At 32.1% G+C, this 21,795-nt stretch overlaps 1 protein-coding gene across 1 annotated transcript; it reads right to left on the bottom strand.

Annotated features, from left to right (window-relative positions):
- Positions 1 to 779: 779 nt before the first annotated feature.
- Positions 780 to 20,828, bottom strand: LOC128191572 (uncharacterized). The gene is made up of 5 exons (XM_052863702.1): positions 20,676 to 20,828; positions 13,754 to 14,188; positions 9,379 to 9,552; positions 5,060 to 5,239; positions 780 to 1,547 (listed from the first exon to the last, which is right to left on the bottom strand). Exons 1-5 carry the CDS (start codon positions 20,764 to 20,766, stop codon positions 1,279 to 1,281), a joined length of 1,149 nt encoding a protein of 382 aa, XP_052719662.1. The 5' UTR covers positions 20,767 to 20,828; the 3' UTR covers positions 780 to 1,278.
- Between the last annotated feature and the right edge of the window lie 967 nt (positions 20,829 to 21,795).

The raw sequence follows: 21,795 nt of genomic DNA, 5'->3' as shown, positions 1-21,795 counted from the left end.
TAGACATCAACAATAAATGAATGAAAAAGGAAAAATACAAAAAAAGTAATAAAATAAATTCGCAATACGATCCACTGTCTTTTTCTTTATGCTCTAACTAAATATTAGTTGCATATAAATATTATACTGTTGTTTAAATGGTTTGGAATTTTTTTTAAAAAAGATGTGCACAGCATCAAATACTTGTCTATTAACAGTAAAGTTACATTGATTACTATGTACCATGATATAAAATTTCTACAGACACTGGTGTGATAAAATTATGTACAGTATGTAACATTATTTCCCTTTTTATGGCATATGTACCAGAAAGAAAAAAATGTTCAGTATCTTCCTATGAATTACCACAATACTGGCAAGTGGGTCTTCATTTAAGAAATCTTCATATAAACGTGCATTTAAGTTACTTACTTATACTCTGTGCCAAGATATTCTCGATTCACATTTTGAAAACATTCCCCATTATAAATCTCCGAAAGAAATCTGTATTCTATCGTGGTGGGGTTTATTTTCGAGTGAAAAATGATGTCAATGAAAATATCTTTTTATTCAATTTTTTCCTTTCGTCGATTTTAATTGCACGTCTTTCACGGGTATTAAAACTCGTCGAAATATGTTTTATAAATATCTTGGAACAGACTATGATATGTTTGTAACTGACTGACCACAGATATATATATATATATATATATATATATATATATATATATATATATATATATATATATATGATCGATAAGTCTCATAGACGGCGAGGTAATAATATATAGACCAGATAATGAAGTCTGAAGAGTTAATGATAAAGAAAATATTTCGTACGATTGACGTAGTACTAGTATCTCGATCATGATAAGACTATGTCTCTCGTAATAACGACGCGGGATTTTTTTACGTACGTTCGATTCAATTTACAACTCATGATATCGTATGTACGACCAAATTCTGTTTTATCTACTCTGTATCTTGTTCATACATGTTTTTTTTTTACTAGATTTACTCTCTTAACAATCGTAAAATTTTTCAATGACCTATCAAAATCAAATTCTGGCTTTTATGGGTCAAGACTTGGAAAAAACTTGAATGACGTTTTGGTTAAAAAAAAAAGTTTTCGGATCAGGTTAAGACCCATAAATCTCAGTCAATGAGTTTCTCAAATTTTGTAAAAGGGACTTAAAAAATAAGATCATCTATTAGAAGTTTTTTAGCCTGAAGAACTCTGTTTGTGCTCGGTTTGAAATTATTCAAATTTATATCGATATTTATATGTTTATTGATTCATTAAACGCCATGTCTGATATGACGCAACAGGGGTGCGGCATCACACAAACATATAGCCATCAGTAAGGACCCTATGATACCACAGCCAAGGACGTAACCGATTCTTGTGGAGGAGGTACGGTTGTCTTTAACACTGATCTTGGACCGGATATAGGCGTTTGTTTTCTCCCTTTCTACTTTTAGCTCTTTTTTCATTTCATCCATTTTTGTGATAAGCTCGTCTGTTGAGTTAAACTGATATCCCACAGCTGCGCTCGGACATAGGCAAGCTGTAATAAATAATGGAAATATTAAAGGGGCATGGTCACAATTTTGCTTAAAAAATTATTTTTCCGATTTTAATATTCATAGTCATATTTAATAGGCAACTGAAATTTGAGTGTCATTTGTTGAGTTATAATCGAGTTACAGAGCTTGAAATTCTTCGCTATGTAAACAAAGCGTTTGTTTACATTTTGAACGTTGAAGTAAAAATTTCACTTTTAAATCTATGCTTAAGATAAATAAAAAGATTGACAAATAAGCTGGAAATAGATTTTTTACTGGTATATTGAACTTATGTAAACAAAAACAGGGCACGAACTTTGTTTACATGACAAAGAATAGTGAGCTCTGTATCTTGCTTATAATTTTACGAATGACTCTTAAATTTAATTTGATCATTAGAAATGCATTTCTAAAGCGTTGTAAATAATAAAAACATAAAAATAGAATTTGACCATGCCCCTTTAAGTAAAAAGTAAATATTCTTGCATGATAATATACAGGTGACAATAACATATACATGGAATAAAATGACCGTTCATATAATCGTGTGTATATTTATGTAATATAAGGACGTGTAATCGCGAAGCACACTAAAAATGTGTTACCTGTCGAAAAAGCTAGGGATTGGCATTGTACTTTTAAGAAGGTATAATGATTGAATTTATATAGTGACAAAAAATGTGGATAGGAACTAAATGATCTTTCTTGTTGTCATCAGGCGGGAAAATGACTAGAAAAACAAAACATAAAAATGAATTTGTAGTTCAGTTCACGGCAAAGGTAAAACATTGTGTGTTGAATAACGAACTTGTTATTATCAGAGAAGAAAATAATGACAAGACAGGTGTAATCAGATACATCCATTGTATATTTTTGTTCTTTATTGTGTGTTTTTTATTTCTTTTTTATGCGTTTTATAATTATGCAGACATTCCTTTTCTCTATATCTGTAATCGTTGTTCAAGATTTGATCCACCTTGATTTAGCGATGAACACCACTGTGTCTGCTTTGACTGGCCATGGTGAATGGGTGTGCATTTATTATATTTTTTATTGTTTTTCTACTCAAATATATCATAACTTGTCTTTTCAATACAAGTGTCTTACACGTACATTGAAAAGATGTTAAGAAAGTTCGTTCTGGTTGTAAATTGACAAAGATAAATTGATAAAAGCAATATTTCTGTTTCAAGTTCACACTGGATTTTCTCTCAACATATCATCAGTAATCCTCCCCTATTTGCACTCTCTGGTGGTGTCATAGAGTGATGTAAACATTTATGTTTATTACGTCATTAAACAAAATGACGAGTTCAGTGAAAAGCAGACGACTTGCACAAGTGTCGATACTGTCAACGAACGAGCCCAGGCTTTGGATTTATTAGATGCAAGATTCGGTGTGAAGGATGTTGCTAAACAACTGTGTAAAAGTGAGCAATGGGTAACAAAGTGGAGACGCAGGCTAGAGCAAAATAAACAGCTCACCGACCAAGGGAGCAAAGGATAGTTTTTTTGGTCGAGGAAATGTGAGGCAGATAGTGCTCATATATGTGATTTATTTTTTCAGAAGATTTTTAAATTTGCTAAAATTGGTTTGCACGCAGGGGACACATGGTCCCGACTCTTGAGAATTTTTAAACATTTCAGAATAAAACAAGTACAACTTACATATAGCACTGTATAGAATAGCCAGGGACGGTCTCCACATTTTCTGAAAAATTGCCCTTTTTTCACGTTTTCACGGGTCCAGCACCACGCTCCAGTCCCGAGCAACTGCCATAAACTACCATAGGATTGCTTATGTAAACCCATGCAAATAATCACCAATTGATGGGGGTCAATCACCTTCTTTTCGTGTTCTGAACCCACCTTACTTTTCAAGCACAAAACCTAAAGTGAAAATTTTGGCCACAGTTTCGCATTTTCATTCCACATCTGATGAAAAGTGCAACCAGTATTAAAGTGTCATATATCAATGAAATTGACATGAGCTCCTCTGTTCATAAAATGAATGCAATAAATATTCTAGCAATTTATACCCCTCAAATAACCAGCCAATTTGAAACATCAGGTTCTCCCTTTATTTCAAAATTTTGACCGGGTCTTTCCTTCGAAACTATCCCCTGCCACCCAACCGAGATCTTTCCTTCGAAACTATCCCCTGCCACCCAACCGAGATCGGGCCGACCGTCGAAAATAGTAAGCGTAGTAAAAAGGAAAGTCGAGAACATAAAATATACAAGAGGAAAATCAACAAGAAAATGCAGCAAGGAACTCAAGAACTCGAGCTTTAATGTGAGTCATGTGACTGTGTTTAATTATTTACGGAAAGTTAAAAAATGGAAGGCATTTAAACGATCAAGAAATCAGCTTCTGACGAAAACACAACGACAAAAAAGATTGAAATTTGCTCGTGATCACAAGCACTTGACAGCTGAAGACTGGGAGAACTATATCTTCAGTGACGAATCTTCAAAATATCTGTTTCATGTTCCGAACTAACAAGACGATGTTGTGTGGGGGTCCCAGTCGGAAGAGGTACCCGACGTCAGCTGCGTCAAGTCAAGCGCCAAAGTCATGATCTGGGGTGCAATGGGAGTTAACGGTTTGTCAAATTAAAGCTACACATTGCTCCATCCGGCAAAACTATAAATGCAAAATATTCTGTGGATATAATTCTTCAAAGAGAACTTAAACCTGCACTGAATCGACCAAAAAACACTGGCATGATTGATGAACAAAAGTTGGTTCAATATCCAGGACACGCTAAGCTTGTTCAAGATGGTGCAACACCTCACACTGTCCTAGTAACACAGAATTGGTGTAAAAATAATTTACCAAACTTCATTTAGAAAGAAGAATGGCCAGGCAATTCCCCAGATCTAAACTGCATAGAAAATCTCTGGAGTATTCTGGACAGTGAGGCCTGCAAGGATCCGCGCCCGACATCCATGGACCAATTACGCCGCCGTCTTCAACGAGCATGGAGGGAGATACCTCAGAAACATTTGATTTCTTTAATTCATTCAATGCCAAACAGAATTAAAAATATACTGAAAAACAAAGGTGGTCTATCTGGTTATTAAAAATCAAAAAACTTACAAAGGAGTTGTTTATTAATGAATCTTGGCTTAAGTAAATCACGGAACGAACTTTCTTAACACCCTTTGCAATAGGGTTAAACGTGTAACATTTCATCAACCTTTATTGGTTTTCATAGGTGGTATCGTTTGTATTTCTTCTATCTACGATATAAAAAAGTTTAGAAAAAATCTTACAGACCTGTATAATATATGTGACCTATAGATACAGACAACTCGGATTTCATTTTCTTAACTCCAATAGTAGGATTTTTATGAACAGCTATAAATTGCCTCAATTTAGTTATGAAGTTAATATTTTTGAAATGATACCAACTAGAATAAATTTCAGTGGAACTGTAATTTTAAATCATATTGAGAATAGATTACATTTCAAACTATAATAATTTTTTGGTATTTAAATTAAATAAAACCTTCACAAACAGGCTCCGTGCCATCCCATGTTGCATTAGGAAGGCAAGTTCTCAATAGGTTACCAATTAACAATGCATGGTGCGGCGCGCATGTCATCGACAGTATCCCACCAATCTGTGTGTGTTGGCTTAACACGGTGACTGAAGAGGTTGACATTTTCTCAGGACATAATGGCATTGCTGTGAACATAATTATATTTAAATCAAGTATTAAAGTTCTTTGTTTAAAATTGAAAATGTAGTCAAATGTTACTGTACGAATCTTAAGAACAATTTCAGTTCTTATTAGGATGTCGTTTACTCATGCTTTGAGTTGTCAAATTTGGGTTGTTATTAAGTTCAATGTCATTAGTGAATTTTATTCTTAAAACCAAGATTATTGATGAAATTAATTATTGTAGACATAACATTCGACATCTCTACTAAATAATCGAATTAGGCTCAAAACCATAATTACGGACGGACTTAAAGCAAAACAGAGGAATTACGGACAAAATTTTCAAGCTTTTCGGCTGTACTATTATAATAACAGTTAAAAAAAAAATGTTAGCCAAAATAGCATATTTTCTGTTGGTTTTTTCTCACTTATTCATTAAGATGATTGTATGGCACGCAATTAAAAAATATTGATAAATCCTTATACTAAAAAACAATAAAAACCAACAGTTAAATAGTATAAATTTTATGATGTTATTGTGATTTACTTTTTTGGGTAAATTACATCGAAAATGGGTAGGGATTTGAAAACTGGTACAGGAAATTCGAAGTGGAACTTTTTTTTAAAATTATTACCAAAACCTTATGCTTTGTATCTATTTAGTGACTCTGCCATTCATAAACTGTATTTTATTTTCGAGAGTTTGATTATTTGTAAAATTTCACAGTCAAGAAAATCTCAACCAAGTGAAAATTTAAAGTTTTTTTTTTTTAATTTTTCAAAAAATATTCAATGGCATTTAACTCAACTCCTAACCTCTATGCAAAAGGAAAACTCGTTAACCACATATGCAATAGGGCTATCGATTAGCCTTGTACTTTGTTAATTGGCAGATACTGAAAACCCGTATGTTATTAAAAAAAAAGTACAGAAGGCAGTCGTGCTTTTTATCTGTGAAATCCATTTTTTCTGTTCGATCATCGAAGTTTTTATGCTTAAAATGTTTCGATCCATAACAAATCGACCACACAAAATATAATGTGTTTTTTGGGGATAACCATTTACGCTGACATAAATGAATTGACGTACGTCAACCAGTAAGTCCTGTTTAAGGATATTTGCAATTCATATTAAATCATATGAATTATGTTTGTTTAATATATCTTCGCTATCAAAAGACTATTGTTATGCGTTGACTAGATTCATTTTTGCTCAATGCTCTGCACTTTGCAATTCTTTACTACATGCATGAATTTGATTTCCGCTTCAAAATACGAAATATCGGATGTAATGTATAAAAGAGATAATTTGTTCAATGCAAATATCAAATTTGTATGCTAAGTTCTAAGTGCAAATTAATGTAATGTTCCATGTGATGAGAAAAAACCAATTAATTTCCATAGATGTATATATAGATGCATTGCCAAAGGCTGAACAGTATAAGAATGAACCATATTATACATGAAATAATATGTTTTGAAAGACAAAAGTATTAAGAAACTCTGAATTTATCAATTTGAAAAAAAATTGCCTTTCTATGATAAATCTAACCGCAGCAGATACAAATCACAAGTTTTTCCAACAGAAGCCAAACCTGAGACTTTAATTTAATATCTAGGTTAAGCATGGGTTCTCATGAAAAAACATATGTCATGGCATCAAAAGATAAAATATATATACAATTTCTACGCAATTTTGAAAACACTTTCTTTAACCTGAGGTCATTCAAAAGGAGGCCAGACTTTGACCCGTTTGTGCCTGGATTTACATTGCATATGATATCGAACATTTACGAAATAGATACATCGACACACAGTATTGTTGACATTTTCTTTACCAAACTTTAAGCAGCCTATAATAATGCTATTACATTCACTACTCTCTTCTTAGTTAGAATAATCTAACTGTGTCTCGGGACAGGCCTTCACCACAGTAAAAATGTCTTTTATATACCCGTAATGTCGCAAAAAAAAAATTGCAGAAGCGCTCCGAAACAATTTTGGAGAAAATTAATGAAGCTGCATTGAAAATAATAGTGACATTATTCAAAACAAACCATTTTGAGGCTGTAAATGCCTTTCATCTAAAATTTAATTCATATTAATGAGGAATTCAACACTTTAACACCAACGTTATTTACTCTCTTCGTATTAAAACACCTTGTTGACATTCGGAACTTTCGGGATTTTTCATATTAAATGCACTGAGTTAGAGTTATCTCCGTATTTCCTTTGATGAACAGAATTTACAAATTTTCAATGAAAATTTACACGTTTTTGTAATATCGTTTCTGATTTTATCCATGCATATGAGATATTGTGGAAACATAAACAAAAGAGTTGCCCATAATTTAGCGTGAAGGTAATGCGCATGCACAAGATTGTAAAATCCAAAAAAAAAATCCCAGATGATTATTTAACTTTTTAAAAAGACATTTTCGTTGATTATTAATTAGCGAAGCTTGATTGAGAAAAAATAAAAACAAATTGGTAATCTTGAAGTACCGATGATGTTTAAAATATATTAAACAAAAGACAGTACTCTTCCGATTTCTCGGTATTAAAGCCCAAAAATTCAAGTTAATTATTTTAATATAGTAGTATGGATTATAATGCTTTTAATATTCCTTAATAGTCTGATCATTATCAAATTATTATTGCTATTAAGAAAACATTAGTTTGATATACGTAACGTTTGATTTTTCTTTCTGGGTTGAATTTGACTTGTGCATATGAATATCTAATCGTAACGTTTTACCCACAGAATGATTTTCTTCATTGTTTTAAAAAAAACGTTTATTGTTTCTGGAGAGAATCGGTTAAGACTTCCTTTTTAAATGATCAGTTAATGTCGATTACATCGGTTTGTGTCGATTGCATTGGTTTGTGTCGATTACAAACAAAATAGAGTTTGCAAAAATGAACTACATATGCATGAACAGTATTGATTTTTAACTGTCTTTTTTATAAATCACATTCTACTGCTTCATCGTTTTAGCTAAAGATTTGACCAACTAACAGGAACTAAAAGAATGAAATTTCGCTACCTAATGACAATTCTGTAGTGCTAGTAATCTTATATAGATAGTAGTTCTTTGTTGATAACATGTTGTATATTTTATAAAATGATATGATACACATAAACTCCACCAAACCGCAACGGTATCTTAATTCCAACGTACACAAAAACTAGATTCAAATAAAATGGTTTAAATACCAAAAGTATGAAATGTCTCTTCAACGATTCACAAATTTAACAATAAAATCAAAAAGCAGCATGAAATAAAAAAAAAGGATTGAAATAAGTTTTCTTATGTTGAGACCTTAGGTGCTTTGAACCCCACTCTCATCCGCCTTCGCTGAAAATAAATACTTCCTTTTGTTACATATTTTTTCTCTGTTTCTGTATTGTTGGCCAAATACTAGTATTGTGGAGAGAGTTAATTCAGAATCAAACTTAGATACTAATGCATCTGGTTGTACTTTATCAGTGTAATCAGAAGTAAAAAAAAAAAAGTCCATTTATAGCTTTGATATTATTTCTAATGTTCCATTATTTTAATTCTAACTTGATTTGTTCTTCACTGGAGTTTAGGTTTTTTAAAAGTTCATTTGGTTAATATAGTTGAATAGGGGTTGATAAAGGATAATGCATTTCTTTATCATCAGGAAATAGTGGCTTGTTTGATTTCATTAAAGGTCAGTTCACTGTACATAAGTGTTCATTAAGTACATGCAGATAATGACGGATCGTCATTAAAATTCATCGAAGTATTTTAATGTTGAAAAAAAATTAACGATTGCTATGATTTTTGTATGTATCATTTCATTCAGCCCATTCCTTCGTTATAGAAAATGATCCGTTTCTTGTACTTTTTTCATCAAAGCGCACTAAACTGTTATTGATGAATTTTTATTCTTTTATTCACATTCTGAATATAAATGAAATATTTTTATCAATTTGAAAACTACGATAGTTATGTGATAATTACAAATACGAAGAGGATAATAAATATGTGGTCATGGAAAATTATAAATAGCATCCAATAAAGAGACAGGGTTAGTTCTCCGTACTACATGGTGTATATAAATGTTGGACGAAATTGGAAAAAAATGATGATTATGAATTATTGTTTAAAATAATAAAAATATGAGGCTCTTACCAGAACATACGGGAGGGTCACCTATCCACTGTCGTCCAATCCCGCACACTCGGTTTAGGTTACCGGAGGTTAGCTCGTATCCGCTTACACACGTGTAATTTGTAACTTCATTGCATCTTGTCTTATTTGTTATGATATTAGTGTTGTTAAATTCTTCAAATCTGCAGTCTGTATCTTTGTTTAAAAAATAACAACATGCAAACCATTATCAAAGCACAAGGAAAAATATTGTGATTAAAATTGGTGTTTGTATTTGCATTTTATTTTCAACTTGCTGAATAAATTCAGAACCATGTTTTAATTTCCCAATATGGATTTAAACAAGAGGCCCATGGGCCACATCGCTCACCTGAACAACAGTTCCTTGTAACATTACATTTCGTAGCATATGCTTTTTCTATTTTAAACATTGAACCCCTTTCTGGGGACCCAGTTATGGTCAGAGGTTTATGGTTGGCTTGAACAACATAAATAGTAACATAGGAATGAAAATGTGAAGCACTGCGATGGGACCGCACGTACACAACCTGAAAAACTGAACATAGCAGAGTTCCACTTCAAGAGGAATAACTCTCAGACTGTACAGAACACAAGAAAGATAACTCTTGGTTCCACTACATTAGAGTTTACAAAATTTGAGGATCCTTGCATAGTAATCTCACAAACTGTAGCATTATAGTTCTAGAGAAAAACTTTTTAAAAACATTTTCAATATATCTTTCTATGTTAAACTTTGAACCCCTCTTGGGGCCACAGTATTAGTCCAGTGCTAAAGTTTTAATTATTTGGAATCTACATTATTTAAGGATGCTTGCCTAGTTATCTCACAAGCTGAAGCATTATAGTTCCCTAGAAAAAGATTTTTCAACATTTTCCCTCTATATTTCTATGCTAAACTTTGAACACCTCTTGGGGCCCCAGTAATAGATTGAGATCACGGCTTTTATAATTTCGAATCTACACTATTTGAGGGTGCTGACGTAGTTATCTGACAAATTGATGCATTGTAGTTCTCGAAAAGAAGATTTTTAAACATTTTCCATATATACCGGTACTTCTACATTTAACTTTAAACCCATCTTGGGTCTCTAGTATTAGTCCAGGGGTCACTATTTTAAAACTGTCGAACTTTCATTATCCAAGGTTGTATGCATGATAGTAATCTCACAAATTGAAGCATTGTAGTTCTCGAGAAGAAGATTTTTTAACATGTTACCTTTATATTTCTTTAATAAATTTTGACCCCATCTTGGGGCCCCAGTATTGGTCCGGGGGTCACGATTTTACCAATTAGGAATCTACATAATCGAAGGATGCATGCATAGAAATTCCACAAACTAAAACATTGTAGTTCTTGAGAAGAAAATTTTTAAACTTTTCCTTTATGTTTTTTAAAATGTTTAAATTTTGAACCCCTCTTGGTGCCCATCAATTGTCCGGGAGTTACAATTTTTTGAATCTACATTATTTAAGGATGTACATGTATGCATAGTAATATCCCAAACAGTTGCACTATGGTTCTTGAGAAGAAGATTTTAAAACATTTTCCGACATATGTTAAAATCTAAACCCCTACTGGGGCCCCAATTTTTGTTCGGGGGTCACGATTTTTACAATCTTCACTATGTATACAACCTTTTGTTTATGTATTGGCATTTTTGGTGAAGTGGTTCTTGAGAAGAAAATTTTTAAACATTTTTCATATGTAGTTCTATGTTAAACTTTGAACCCCGCCTGGGGCCCCAGTCTTGGTCCGAGGGTCACGATTTCTACAATTTAGAATCTTCATTATACATACAAGCTTTTGTGTAAATATTGGCATTTCTGGTGCAGTGGTTCTTGAGAAGAAGATTTTTAAACATTTTCCTATGTATTTCTATGTTAAACTTTGAACCCCGCCTGGGGCCCCAGTTTTGGTCCGAGGGTCACGCTTTTTACAATTTAGAATCTTCACTATGTATACAAGCTTTTGATTAAATATTGGCATTTCTGGTGCAGTGGTTCTTGAGAAGAAGATTTTTAAAAAAAATTTCCTATGTATTTCTATGTTAAACTTTGAACCCCGCCTGGGGCCCCAGTTTTGGTCCGAGGGTCACGATTTTTACAATTTAGAATCTTCACTATATATACAAGTTTTTGTGTAAATATTGGCATTTCTGGTGCAGTGGTTCTTGAGAAGAACATTTTTTAAACATTTTCCATATGTTGTTCTATGTTAAACTTTGAACCCCGCCTGGGGCCCCAGTTTTGGTCCGAGGGTCACCATTTTTACAATTTAGAATCTTCACTATATTTAAAAGCTTCTGTGTAAATATTGGCATTTCTGGTGCAGTGGTTCTTGAGAAGAAGATTTTTTAAACATTTTCCTATGTATTTCTATGTTAAACTTTGAACCCCGCCTGGGGCCCCAGTTTTGGTCCGAGGGTCACGATTTTTACAATTTAGAATCTTCACTATATATACAAGCTTTTGTGTAAATATTGGCATTTCTGGTGCCGTGGTTCTTGAGAAGAAGATTTTTAAAGACATGCACCCTAAACTTACTGTTTCGCAATTATCTCCCTTTTGAAAAGGGCTGTGCCCTTTATTTTAACAATTTATAACCCCCTTTCCATAAGGATGCTTTGTACCAAATTTGGTTAAATTTGGCCCAGTGGTTTTTGAGAAGAAGTTGAAAATGTGAAAAGTTTACAGACGGACGGACAGACAGACAGACGGACGGACGGACGGATGGACGACGGACAACGGGTGATCAGAAAAGCTCACTTGAACCTTCGGTTCAGGTGAGCTAAAAAGATAGTAAGGCATTATTTTTTCGAGGTGAATATTATTTACCGTTAAATACCGTTAGAATTCTTATAAAGAGGACAAAGATAGGCAGTCTAATTACTGCAAAATACAAATGATTAGTTTATATTGAACAAAATAATGAATAATAAACCAAACAAAGTTGTAATTAACAAAAAATAGACAGAATTTCATACCAGGTTTAAGATTTCAGCTTGCTATAGTCAATAACTTTAAGATGGTGATGTTAAAGATTTATTTGAGTACTTCATATAGTATTTTTGCAGTGTATGTTGGAGCTACCTAAACAATATATGGGGGTATTGGTTAACTTGTTTACCATTTTTTCCCTTAATTGAAAACTAATGGTAAATATTTAAAGAATGAATTGGCATTTGTTCAGCCACAGCTGAACCGGTCCCAAATGCAACAAATGTCCCAAATTTCACGGACATTCTTTGCAACTAAAATTTTACAATAAAATAACATTAAAACAAGACTGACATTAAAACAAGACTGACTTATTCCTGCTATTCCTTTTTATAACATTAAACTCAGGTACTGCTGAGCTACAACAACAACAAAAATAAAAGATACCATTTCAGGTTAGATTGGAGTTTAGAATTCATGAATAAATAAAAGATAGTCGACTTTAAATTGCAGTACATTCCATCAGAAACCCTTGACCCATCGTTTTTACTAAGTCTAAAATAAACGAACGCATACATGTACTTTTATTATACTTTCATGTTAAATACTGAAATGTGATTGGTTTAGACGCAGTTGGTAATCCGTTCTATTACCATCAGCGTTAGCAACACACTTGGCAACGGGTAACACAAAGAATTGCTAAATGCCCGTAAATTATGCGCATACAGTTCGCCGTTGAATTCACTTCATTTCTATATAAAAGCAGTAAAATTGTCTTTAAAATTAAGACATTCAGTATATTAAAATAAATAGTGCCTGTTTGGGAGGGTAACTGTTGAAATTGACACCCCGAGACAACCATTGTCAACCTCCGCTTCGCGTCCGTCAATTTCAACAGTTACCCTCCCAAACAGGCACTATTTATATAATGCTATTATCATGATTATTTCGCCATTATTCTACACAACAGTATGTATACCAATTTCTCTGCACATTTATCTTCTCTATAACTAAATTTTATCGGGAAATGATATTATTACATTACCTTTTTTATCTTATTATTATACACATATGCAAAAAACTCCATGATTGTAATAAATGACAAATATTTCTTTTTCAAGATTTTTTTTAGGAATTTGCTCTAAATACTTTGAAGTGGATGAGTGTTAATTTTTTTTCTTTTAAATTGAAATAAAATCTCTTAGTGATTTAAGAACGGCAACATTCTTCCAAAACCAAATAAACATACAAAAGTAAAAAAAAATGTTAATTGTTGATCGGTGAACTATATTAAACTTTTCTTAGTCTGGAGAATTAAGTCTAAAATATTGTTGATGTACATGTATTCAAATAAAGAGCAGGTTGGTAATGAAATGCATGCATTCTTTTAATTCTCAAAACGGATGATTGTTGAAATCTATACTAGTGAGAGACCCACCTTCATAGAATCTCCACGAACTAGTGTAATGCGTCATCACTGCAAGATAATTGACATCATACTGAATGCTCTGGGGATGACTGACAACTATAATGTCATCAGCTCTGGACCCTTTTCCTAGTCGAATGGTATTATTATACCAGCTGATCCACAGTTGTACATAATCGGCACTGTTTAATATTCCTGGTGATTCAATCCATTCACAAGTCATCCTTAATGCACGAATGCAAGACATTTGGTTCAACTGTCCACCGATGACGATTTCATAAAATTGGCTCCAATCGTCGCGTGGTGTGGAAAGGTCTTGGGTCATTAATGCAACATGAACATCAGTCGAAGCGTTGACCCAAAACTCTACATAACCTCTTCCACCAGCGTTTAAGCAAAATGTGCTGAGTTGGAGGTAGTTGCTGTCTGATGAAATTTCAATGTATCCTACATGTATAAGCCATCAGATTGTTAAAAATATGTCAACAAATTGGAAATTGGTATATCGACATGTAGTTTTAATGCTCTTTCATATACAAGTATTTTGAGTGTTCTTTAAAATCTAATAGTATCCTCCTTTTTAAAATAAAACGATAATATGACAATAAACCCTAGTCCCTTTTTGTGGCGGTGTCAAAGGCATTTTTTGATAAAAAATACTACGCATTTTTGGTGTTTTTAGAAAAATATATTAATACGAAATTTATTAATTGTTACTCAAAACAACACAGGTATACATTTTTTTATTTTAACAAAAATCTAATTATATCACTGTTATAATATTTACCATTTTCGTTAATAAATTATAGTCCTTTTTTATATAGATATACAGATTCATGTCCACCATAAACCAAGAAATGTTTTTAAAAGGTTTGCATTAATTTAGTCATCCTAAACTTTAAGCATTATGCCTTTTCATTGTCTTTGCCTGTAAAAAAACCCACTACAAATCAACTTTGTATTGTATAGTCCAGTTCGCTTTTTTTGTTTGTTGGTATTAGATTTATTGAAACGTTAAATGAATTTAAATGCTGCGTCAGTTTAGTCTTCAGGTATGGAACGCCATAGCTGCATTGAGGTCAATTTCATATTATAAGAATTGGTATATCTTTTATATGCAATAGTAATATCATTATATGCAGTGATAACATCATTATATACTGTAATTTCAAAATTATATTCAGGGGTAAAATCTTTATAAGAAGTGATAACATCATTACGTTATGTCGTCAAATCATTATGTGCAGTAGTTTATTCATTATGTGCTATCAATAAATCTTTATATGATATGATAAACTCATTTCATACAGAGATGAACTCATAATGAACTATTGTTCAATCGTTATGTTATGTGGTGCACTCTTCATGTGCAGTTGCAAAATCCTTTTATGCAGTGCAACTTCTTGACATTAGGTGATAAGTTCATTATATGCAGTACTAACATCATGTTATGGTGTATTAAAACCATTATGTATGGTGGTAAAACCTTTATGTATTGCGGTGAAAGCTTTACATGCAACGGTAAATCCTTTATATGATGTGACAATTTTATTATATGCCGTTGTTGAGTCATTATATGATGTGGTCAGTTCTTTAAATGATGTGAGCATTTCATTATATGGAGTGGTAACTTCTTTATATGCAGTCGTAACTCTTTATGATGAGGTTGTAAACTTGTTCTCGCTGAAAAGTTTTAATTGGGAAGAGGTCCAGTTTTATTTTGAAAAAGATGCCGCATTCATTGTGATAGTGTACATGAGAGAGAGAGTTTCTCTGTTCTTGATACATCGATGTGTGATAAATGGAATAAATTTTTAGTAGAGTACGCATTTAATTTTAAAAGTAAAATGAATTTCAAAAAATGATTGTACCCTGTAGAAATTTAATACCCCCTCTGCTTCTAGACCCGCGCATACAGTTAGGGAGATAACTTTATGTATCTTGATAGATAAATAGAAAAATTTGATTTCTTCTTGCTACCGTGTTTTAAATATACATGTAATTCTTCGGAGCTTAATTAATAAATCTAATTCTGTCTCTCTCTTCAAAAACGTTTAAATTGAGCTACTTTGCTCTTTAAAATCATTTTAATAGCATCCATATAAACCGTTGCGCTTGGAACAAACTTGTCCGTACATCGCTGGTTCATGCATTATTGCACGGCTTGCTTATAACGATGTCGAACAATATGTACATATATTATTGAAAAGGACATTTTTTACAAAAAAAAATACATTAACTTTATCGATTGATGTGTTACTTTGTTTTAAAATCCCTCGTTTGGCAGCAGATGCTTACAATTCATGTTTATAATGTGAACAAGGTCGGTAACGTTGAAAAAAAAATCAGCACACAAAAGTCATGTAAAATATTACAATGACAAGCGTTTTGAAACTTATTTATTACGACATTGATTATATTGATTAACGGGTATTACCTTTTCATGCTATTAAAAATTGATTTAAAAAAACAAGCAGTTAGTCTCGGTGATTATTCGGCCATCCTGCGTAACCACTCGGCTATACTAGACACGATGAAGTCTGCGAAGATTTAAAACACCGTTTTATAAGGTGTCTCACTACACCTTGAAATACACCGTTTTATAAGGTGGCTCACTACACCTTGAAATATTTTTTTTCAAATCAGCAGAAAATTACTTGATTATGATAGATATCATAATGGATAAGAAGTATTTAGGTCAAATAGGAAGAAAATGTGCAATTTTGGATGAAAAATTACATTTTAAAACATTTAATTCTGTAAACATGAACAAAAACTCTAGGCGCAATCGAACTCATGATCTGCGGTTCAGAATCCCACTACATTAACCACTGAGCTACGACTATATACAACCCAATCGAACGATATAAACGATTTAACAAAACATTTAAATCGCCATCTTGTGACGTGGTGTCTTAAAAAGTACACGTCTAGGTGTAGTGAGGTACCTTAACTTCAGAAGGGTTTTTTTTCGCAGTTTGATTTTTAAAAATATGCCTCTTTGAAACAAAACTCGAATATGCCATGAAAAATCTTCCATTTTTAGTGTAACCATTTTACAATTTGTTTAATGCATGGGTGACTAGAACGGGGGTGGGGGGAGTCGCGGGGAGGACCCCACCCCAGGAAAATTCAATTTTCTTAAGTTTCCATAAATTTAGGACCCACCCCTTCGGCAAACTCAGTATTCATCGGACCCCCCCCCCCCCCGAAAAAAATTTCTGGATCCGCGTATAAGATGGTATTATAAAAATGATATGAAGATATCTGCAACAGCTTTATGGAAAATAGCACAGGAACTGCAACACCTTCTTTGTAGGATTAAAATACAAAAACACATGCCTGGTGAGCTTAAATTTTAAACAGTGGATGAAACAACCATAAAAAGAGGTTAAGACCAACCAATTTCTTTATTATTTCTAAAAAAAAATCAAATTAATTTTAAAAAATGAAAACTAATTTTTATTTATGTCTAAGAATGAAAATCTGTCTATTCCTTTTGTGTTGGAGGCATTGATCAGCGAGGAGCAGCACCTACCTGGTACATTGAAACAAAGGTCTTTCCACTTTGATTTTAAAACGCTTGCTTCATTTTTTGTAATTTCTTTTACTCTAAAATTAAAAGCATACTCTACTTATAATACATTTGATTTTTCACACAAAATGAGTTCAATGAGTGATATTATGATATCAATGTTTAAAGTACAGATAAACTAACTCTCTCTCTCTCTCTCTCTCTCTCTCTCTCTCTCTCTCTCTCTCTCTCTCTCTCTCTCTCTCTGTAGTTAACAAGGAAATGTGCATCGTCACAATGAACGCGGCATCTTTTTCAAAATAAAACTACACCTCTTCCCCATTAAACTTTTCAGCGAGAACCAGTTTACAACCTCATCATAAAGAGTTACGACTGCATATAAAGAAGTTACCACTTCATATAATGAAATGGTCACATCATATAAAGAACTGACCTAATAATATAATGACTCAACAACGGCATATATAATAAAATTGTCACATCATATAAAGGATTTGGAATTGCATGTAAAGCTTTCACCACAATACAATAAGGTTTTACCACCATACATAATAGTTTTAATACATTATAACATGATGTTAGTATTGCATATAATGAACTAATCACCTAATGTCAAGAAATTGCACTGCATAAAAGGATTTTGCAACTGCACATGGAGAGAGTACCACAAAACATAACGATTGAACAATAGTTCATTATGAGTTCATCTCTGTATGAAATGAGTTTTCATATCATATAAAGATTTATTGATAGCATATAATGAATAAATTTCTGTACATAATGATTTGACGACATAATGTAATGATAATGACATTTCATATAAAGATTTTACCCCTGAATACAATGATGTAATCACAGTATATGATGATGTTAGCAATGTATATAATGATGCTAACACTGCATATAATGATGTTACCACTGCATATAATGATATAATTATTGCATATAAATGAAATACCAATTCATATAATATGAAAATGACCTTAAGGCAGCTATGGCGTTCTATATTAAATTGTCAATAATTTTTATCTGTTCACAAGTCAGGAATTGAAATTATGCAGTTGAACGATTTGCATTTCTCAAATGCTATTCTTTAAAATCTATACTTATTTCATTAATTTGAGTAAGTAGATGTCAATTCCTACAAATGTCCTAGGTCTTACGCTGTTACATGGGTCATAAAAAGCGAAGGCTTACCTAAGTTACATGTAAATTTAATAGTCATTGCGCAATGATAAACAATCACACTTTTATATTAACAGTTTTCACTCATTGATACTATTTTTGCTCAAAAATAAAAAGCACATTCATTTATTCATACATGTGTACTACAAATTTTTAAAATGTAAACAGCGTAAACACAAGCATTGACCAAGATTAAGTAGGAATATATGACCATAATTACTGGAAGCAATCATCAGATATATTTTATAAACAATTTTGATTTTTAATTTTAAGCACAAAAAAAACCGCTAACAATAACGACGCTTAGGCAAATATAGCTGCAATCAAATAATAAACTTTTATGCTTATTTAGACGTTTCTTTTGTTTGCAAAAATGATAAAACAATACATTAGAATAAAACTCATGAAATGACGTATATCGAACAAATCAGTAAGGGTTGTAACACGGCTTGACTAGAGCGCGCTAGGCAACCGAGACAACCGTGTAACAACCATTTTGTCGCATGGTTGAATGATTTAACTTATCAGGGTTTGATTGACAAAGACTGTAATTTGATAAACAGTCAACAGTGTTCTGAAATACAATAATTGTTTTGTATGCGAATTAAAAGTGACGGAATAAAAATTGAACTTTCTTTTTTACGTTTATTGTACTTGTATAGTTGATTTCAATAAAGCACTCTGAAATGTTCTCATTCAATTTATTTTTTACTTAAATAATCTGTTCCATGTACATCCTGTAAAAGTTAAAGTTGACCTAGATGATAAATCAAATGATTAATCAATTAACATTTACCATTAAAAAAAGACCCGTGCAGGCATCATTGAATCAAAGTACTGAAGTACTGAAGGGAGTTGATTTTATCGATTATCAGTTATTCAAAATCAAATATGTGATTTAGCATGACAAGAAGTATCAGAAATCGAAATATTTCTGAGAAAGTGTATGGATCCAGGCAAGATTGAACTTTTGTCTTGTTCAACCAAACGCTCGGCTGTCTCCGTTTATCTCCGACAAGCAAGAAAGACTCTGTTTTGTCGGATATTAACGGAGACAGCCAAGCGTCTGGTTGAACGAGACTACTTTGATCTAGCTTAGGAATACATACGACTTAATATATATATCTAATATCTAAACTGAAATATCTAAACTGTTTGTACAATTTAAAATCTTACTATTTTCATGGTATTAATAAATAAGTTTTCGTGAAAAACAATGCTTCAGAATATAAAGCATCGAATTTATCGATTATTTTCAAGAACTAAGTGTTGTCTGCGGTATTGATTTGTGCTTTGGTCCGAACACTGTTTCACTTTCGCTTTGCCCGAGTAAGTGCATAGGAGAGTTGATTAAAATGAACTCCCAAAAACCACGGGCAATAAATTGGAAACTAGAGGTCATTAAAGTGGAATCATCCGACAATGTCTTTAAGCAAAAGGTATTGCTTATAAGAGCAATATTATTCTAAAAGAATCATTGAGTTTATACTTAAGGTACCTCACTACACCTGGACTTCTACTTTTTAAGACACTACGTCACAAGATGGCGATTTAAATGTTTTGTTAAACTGTGAATATCGTTTGATAGGGTTGTATATCATCGTAGGTCAGTGGTTAACGTATTGGGCTTATGAACCGCAGATCATTAGTTCGAATCCACATGGGACTTTTGTTCATGTTTACTGAATTAAATTTTTGAAAATGTAATTTTTAATCCAAAATTGCATATTTTTGCCTATCTGACTTAAATACTTCTTGTTCATTATGATATCTATCACAATCAAGTAATTTTCTACTGATTTGAAAAAAATATTTCATGTTTAGTGCGCCACCTAACTACTGTGATGCATTCTACAAGCTTTGAACCCTGTAATGAAATCAAGGACGCTGATTTTACAACGAATGAGACATTAGTTTTAAAGTAATTTGCGTAAATCGTTCAGATACAGTTGAAACAACACTAAATCTTTAGTTGCAAAGCACATACATGAAGAAAGTAACAGTGGAGATTTTAAAGAATGTAAGGATTTTGGTATAGTTTTTACTAAAAATTGTTGGGCACTTTTTAGAGAGTCAGTATAGAGTAAAACTTTTTGCTGAAAAAAAATATATGTTCAAATGTAATATTCGTTCAATAATTTTTTAAAATATCAATCAAGTCTAATACATGTAAATGTTAAAATGGTTAAAATTCAAACTGAAAAAGATTCTTACCATAAATGTGTCCTAAGCCGATGAGAAAGATAAAAATGCAAACTGATTCTGTCCTTTGCATTGGCAATTTTCTATTCCAATATCTGTACATTATCCAATCAGTCCTTTTTTAATTTAGATACACTGTGATAGAAACTTAAATAACTGCCAACAGCTTCAGTGATAAACTTTCATTTAAATCGTAACATGATTTCAATAGTATTGATCAAAAGTGTTCTAAAACTTGCTCTATAACTTGCATTTGGTTCAGTTGAAAACAACAATAGTGTCAGCAAGAAAAAGACAACAAAAGATGACGCATTTAAAGGGTTTTAAAGGTTAGCATGATGATTCAAATAGAAAACAAGGGGAATTCGTAATTTTAAAAAATACGATTCAGATAATTACAAACCTAACTATGAAAATAAATTAGTGACGTTAATATACTTTACATCGTTCGTGGATCTCTGGGTTCATTATTTATTTTTTGTCAAAGGATTCAAATGCTTTATCCTTCACTAGAAATATAAAAGTGATCATGAATTATTAATGAGTGTAAGCAAAAAAATCTTTAATTGTATGAGATTACACAGAAGTATCTTTATTAACAATGAACTCAGCAATATTGATATATGCCTTCATGATCAGGGACTGTATGAACATATTTAATAACATGATCGGTAGATACTCTTTTCTTTTCTCCTATAAATTGTATCAGCGATAATATTCTATTTTAAAGGGCCTTGGACAGGATTTGAGATCAAAAATTTTATTTTTATTTTTCATGTATAAAATGGTTTATTGGTGCATTTTAAATGATTGACCAAAATATTAAATGTTAATGTCAAGTTACAAGCGAGAGGTAAGAATTGATAGTTATGTAAACAAAGCTCGAGTCTTATATAGTTGTTTACAAAAATGTAATGTAGAGAATAACCATTTCTTAGACAAAATGACATGTAAAAACAATTTAAACTAATTCAATATCTTCTTAAATACTATTATCAACAAAAGAAAGTTACATTTGATTGAAATTTACACCAATACAACGAATATATAAAAAATGACAATATTCAAGCTTTGTTTACAAAACATTGATTTATGAACTCTGTATCTTGCTTATAACTTGATATTTGAGTTT

Source organism: Crassostrea angulata, chromosome 7 (genome assembly GCF_025612915.1).
Source record: "Crassostrea angulata isolate pt1a10 chromosome 7, ASM2561291v2, whole genome shotgun sequence".
Classification (NCBI taxonomy): Eukaryota; Metazoa; Mollusca; class Bivalvia; order Ostreida; family Ostreidae; genus Magallana; species Magallana angulata.
Note: the sequence above shows the minus strand (reverse complement) of the source record. Positions and strands in the feature narration are given on the sequence as shown.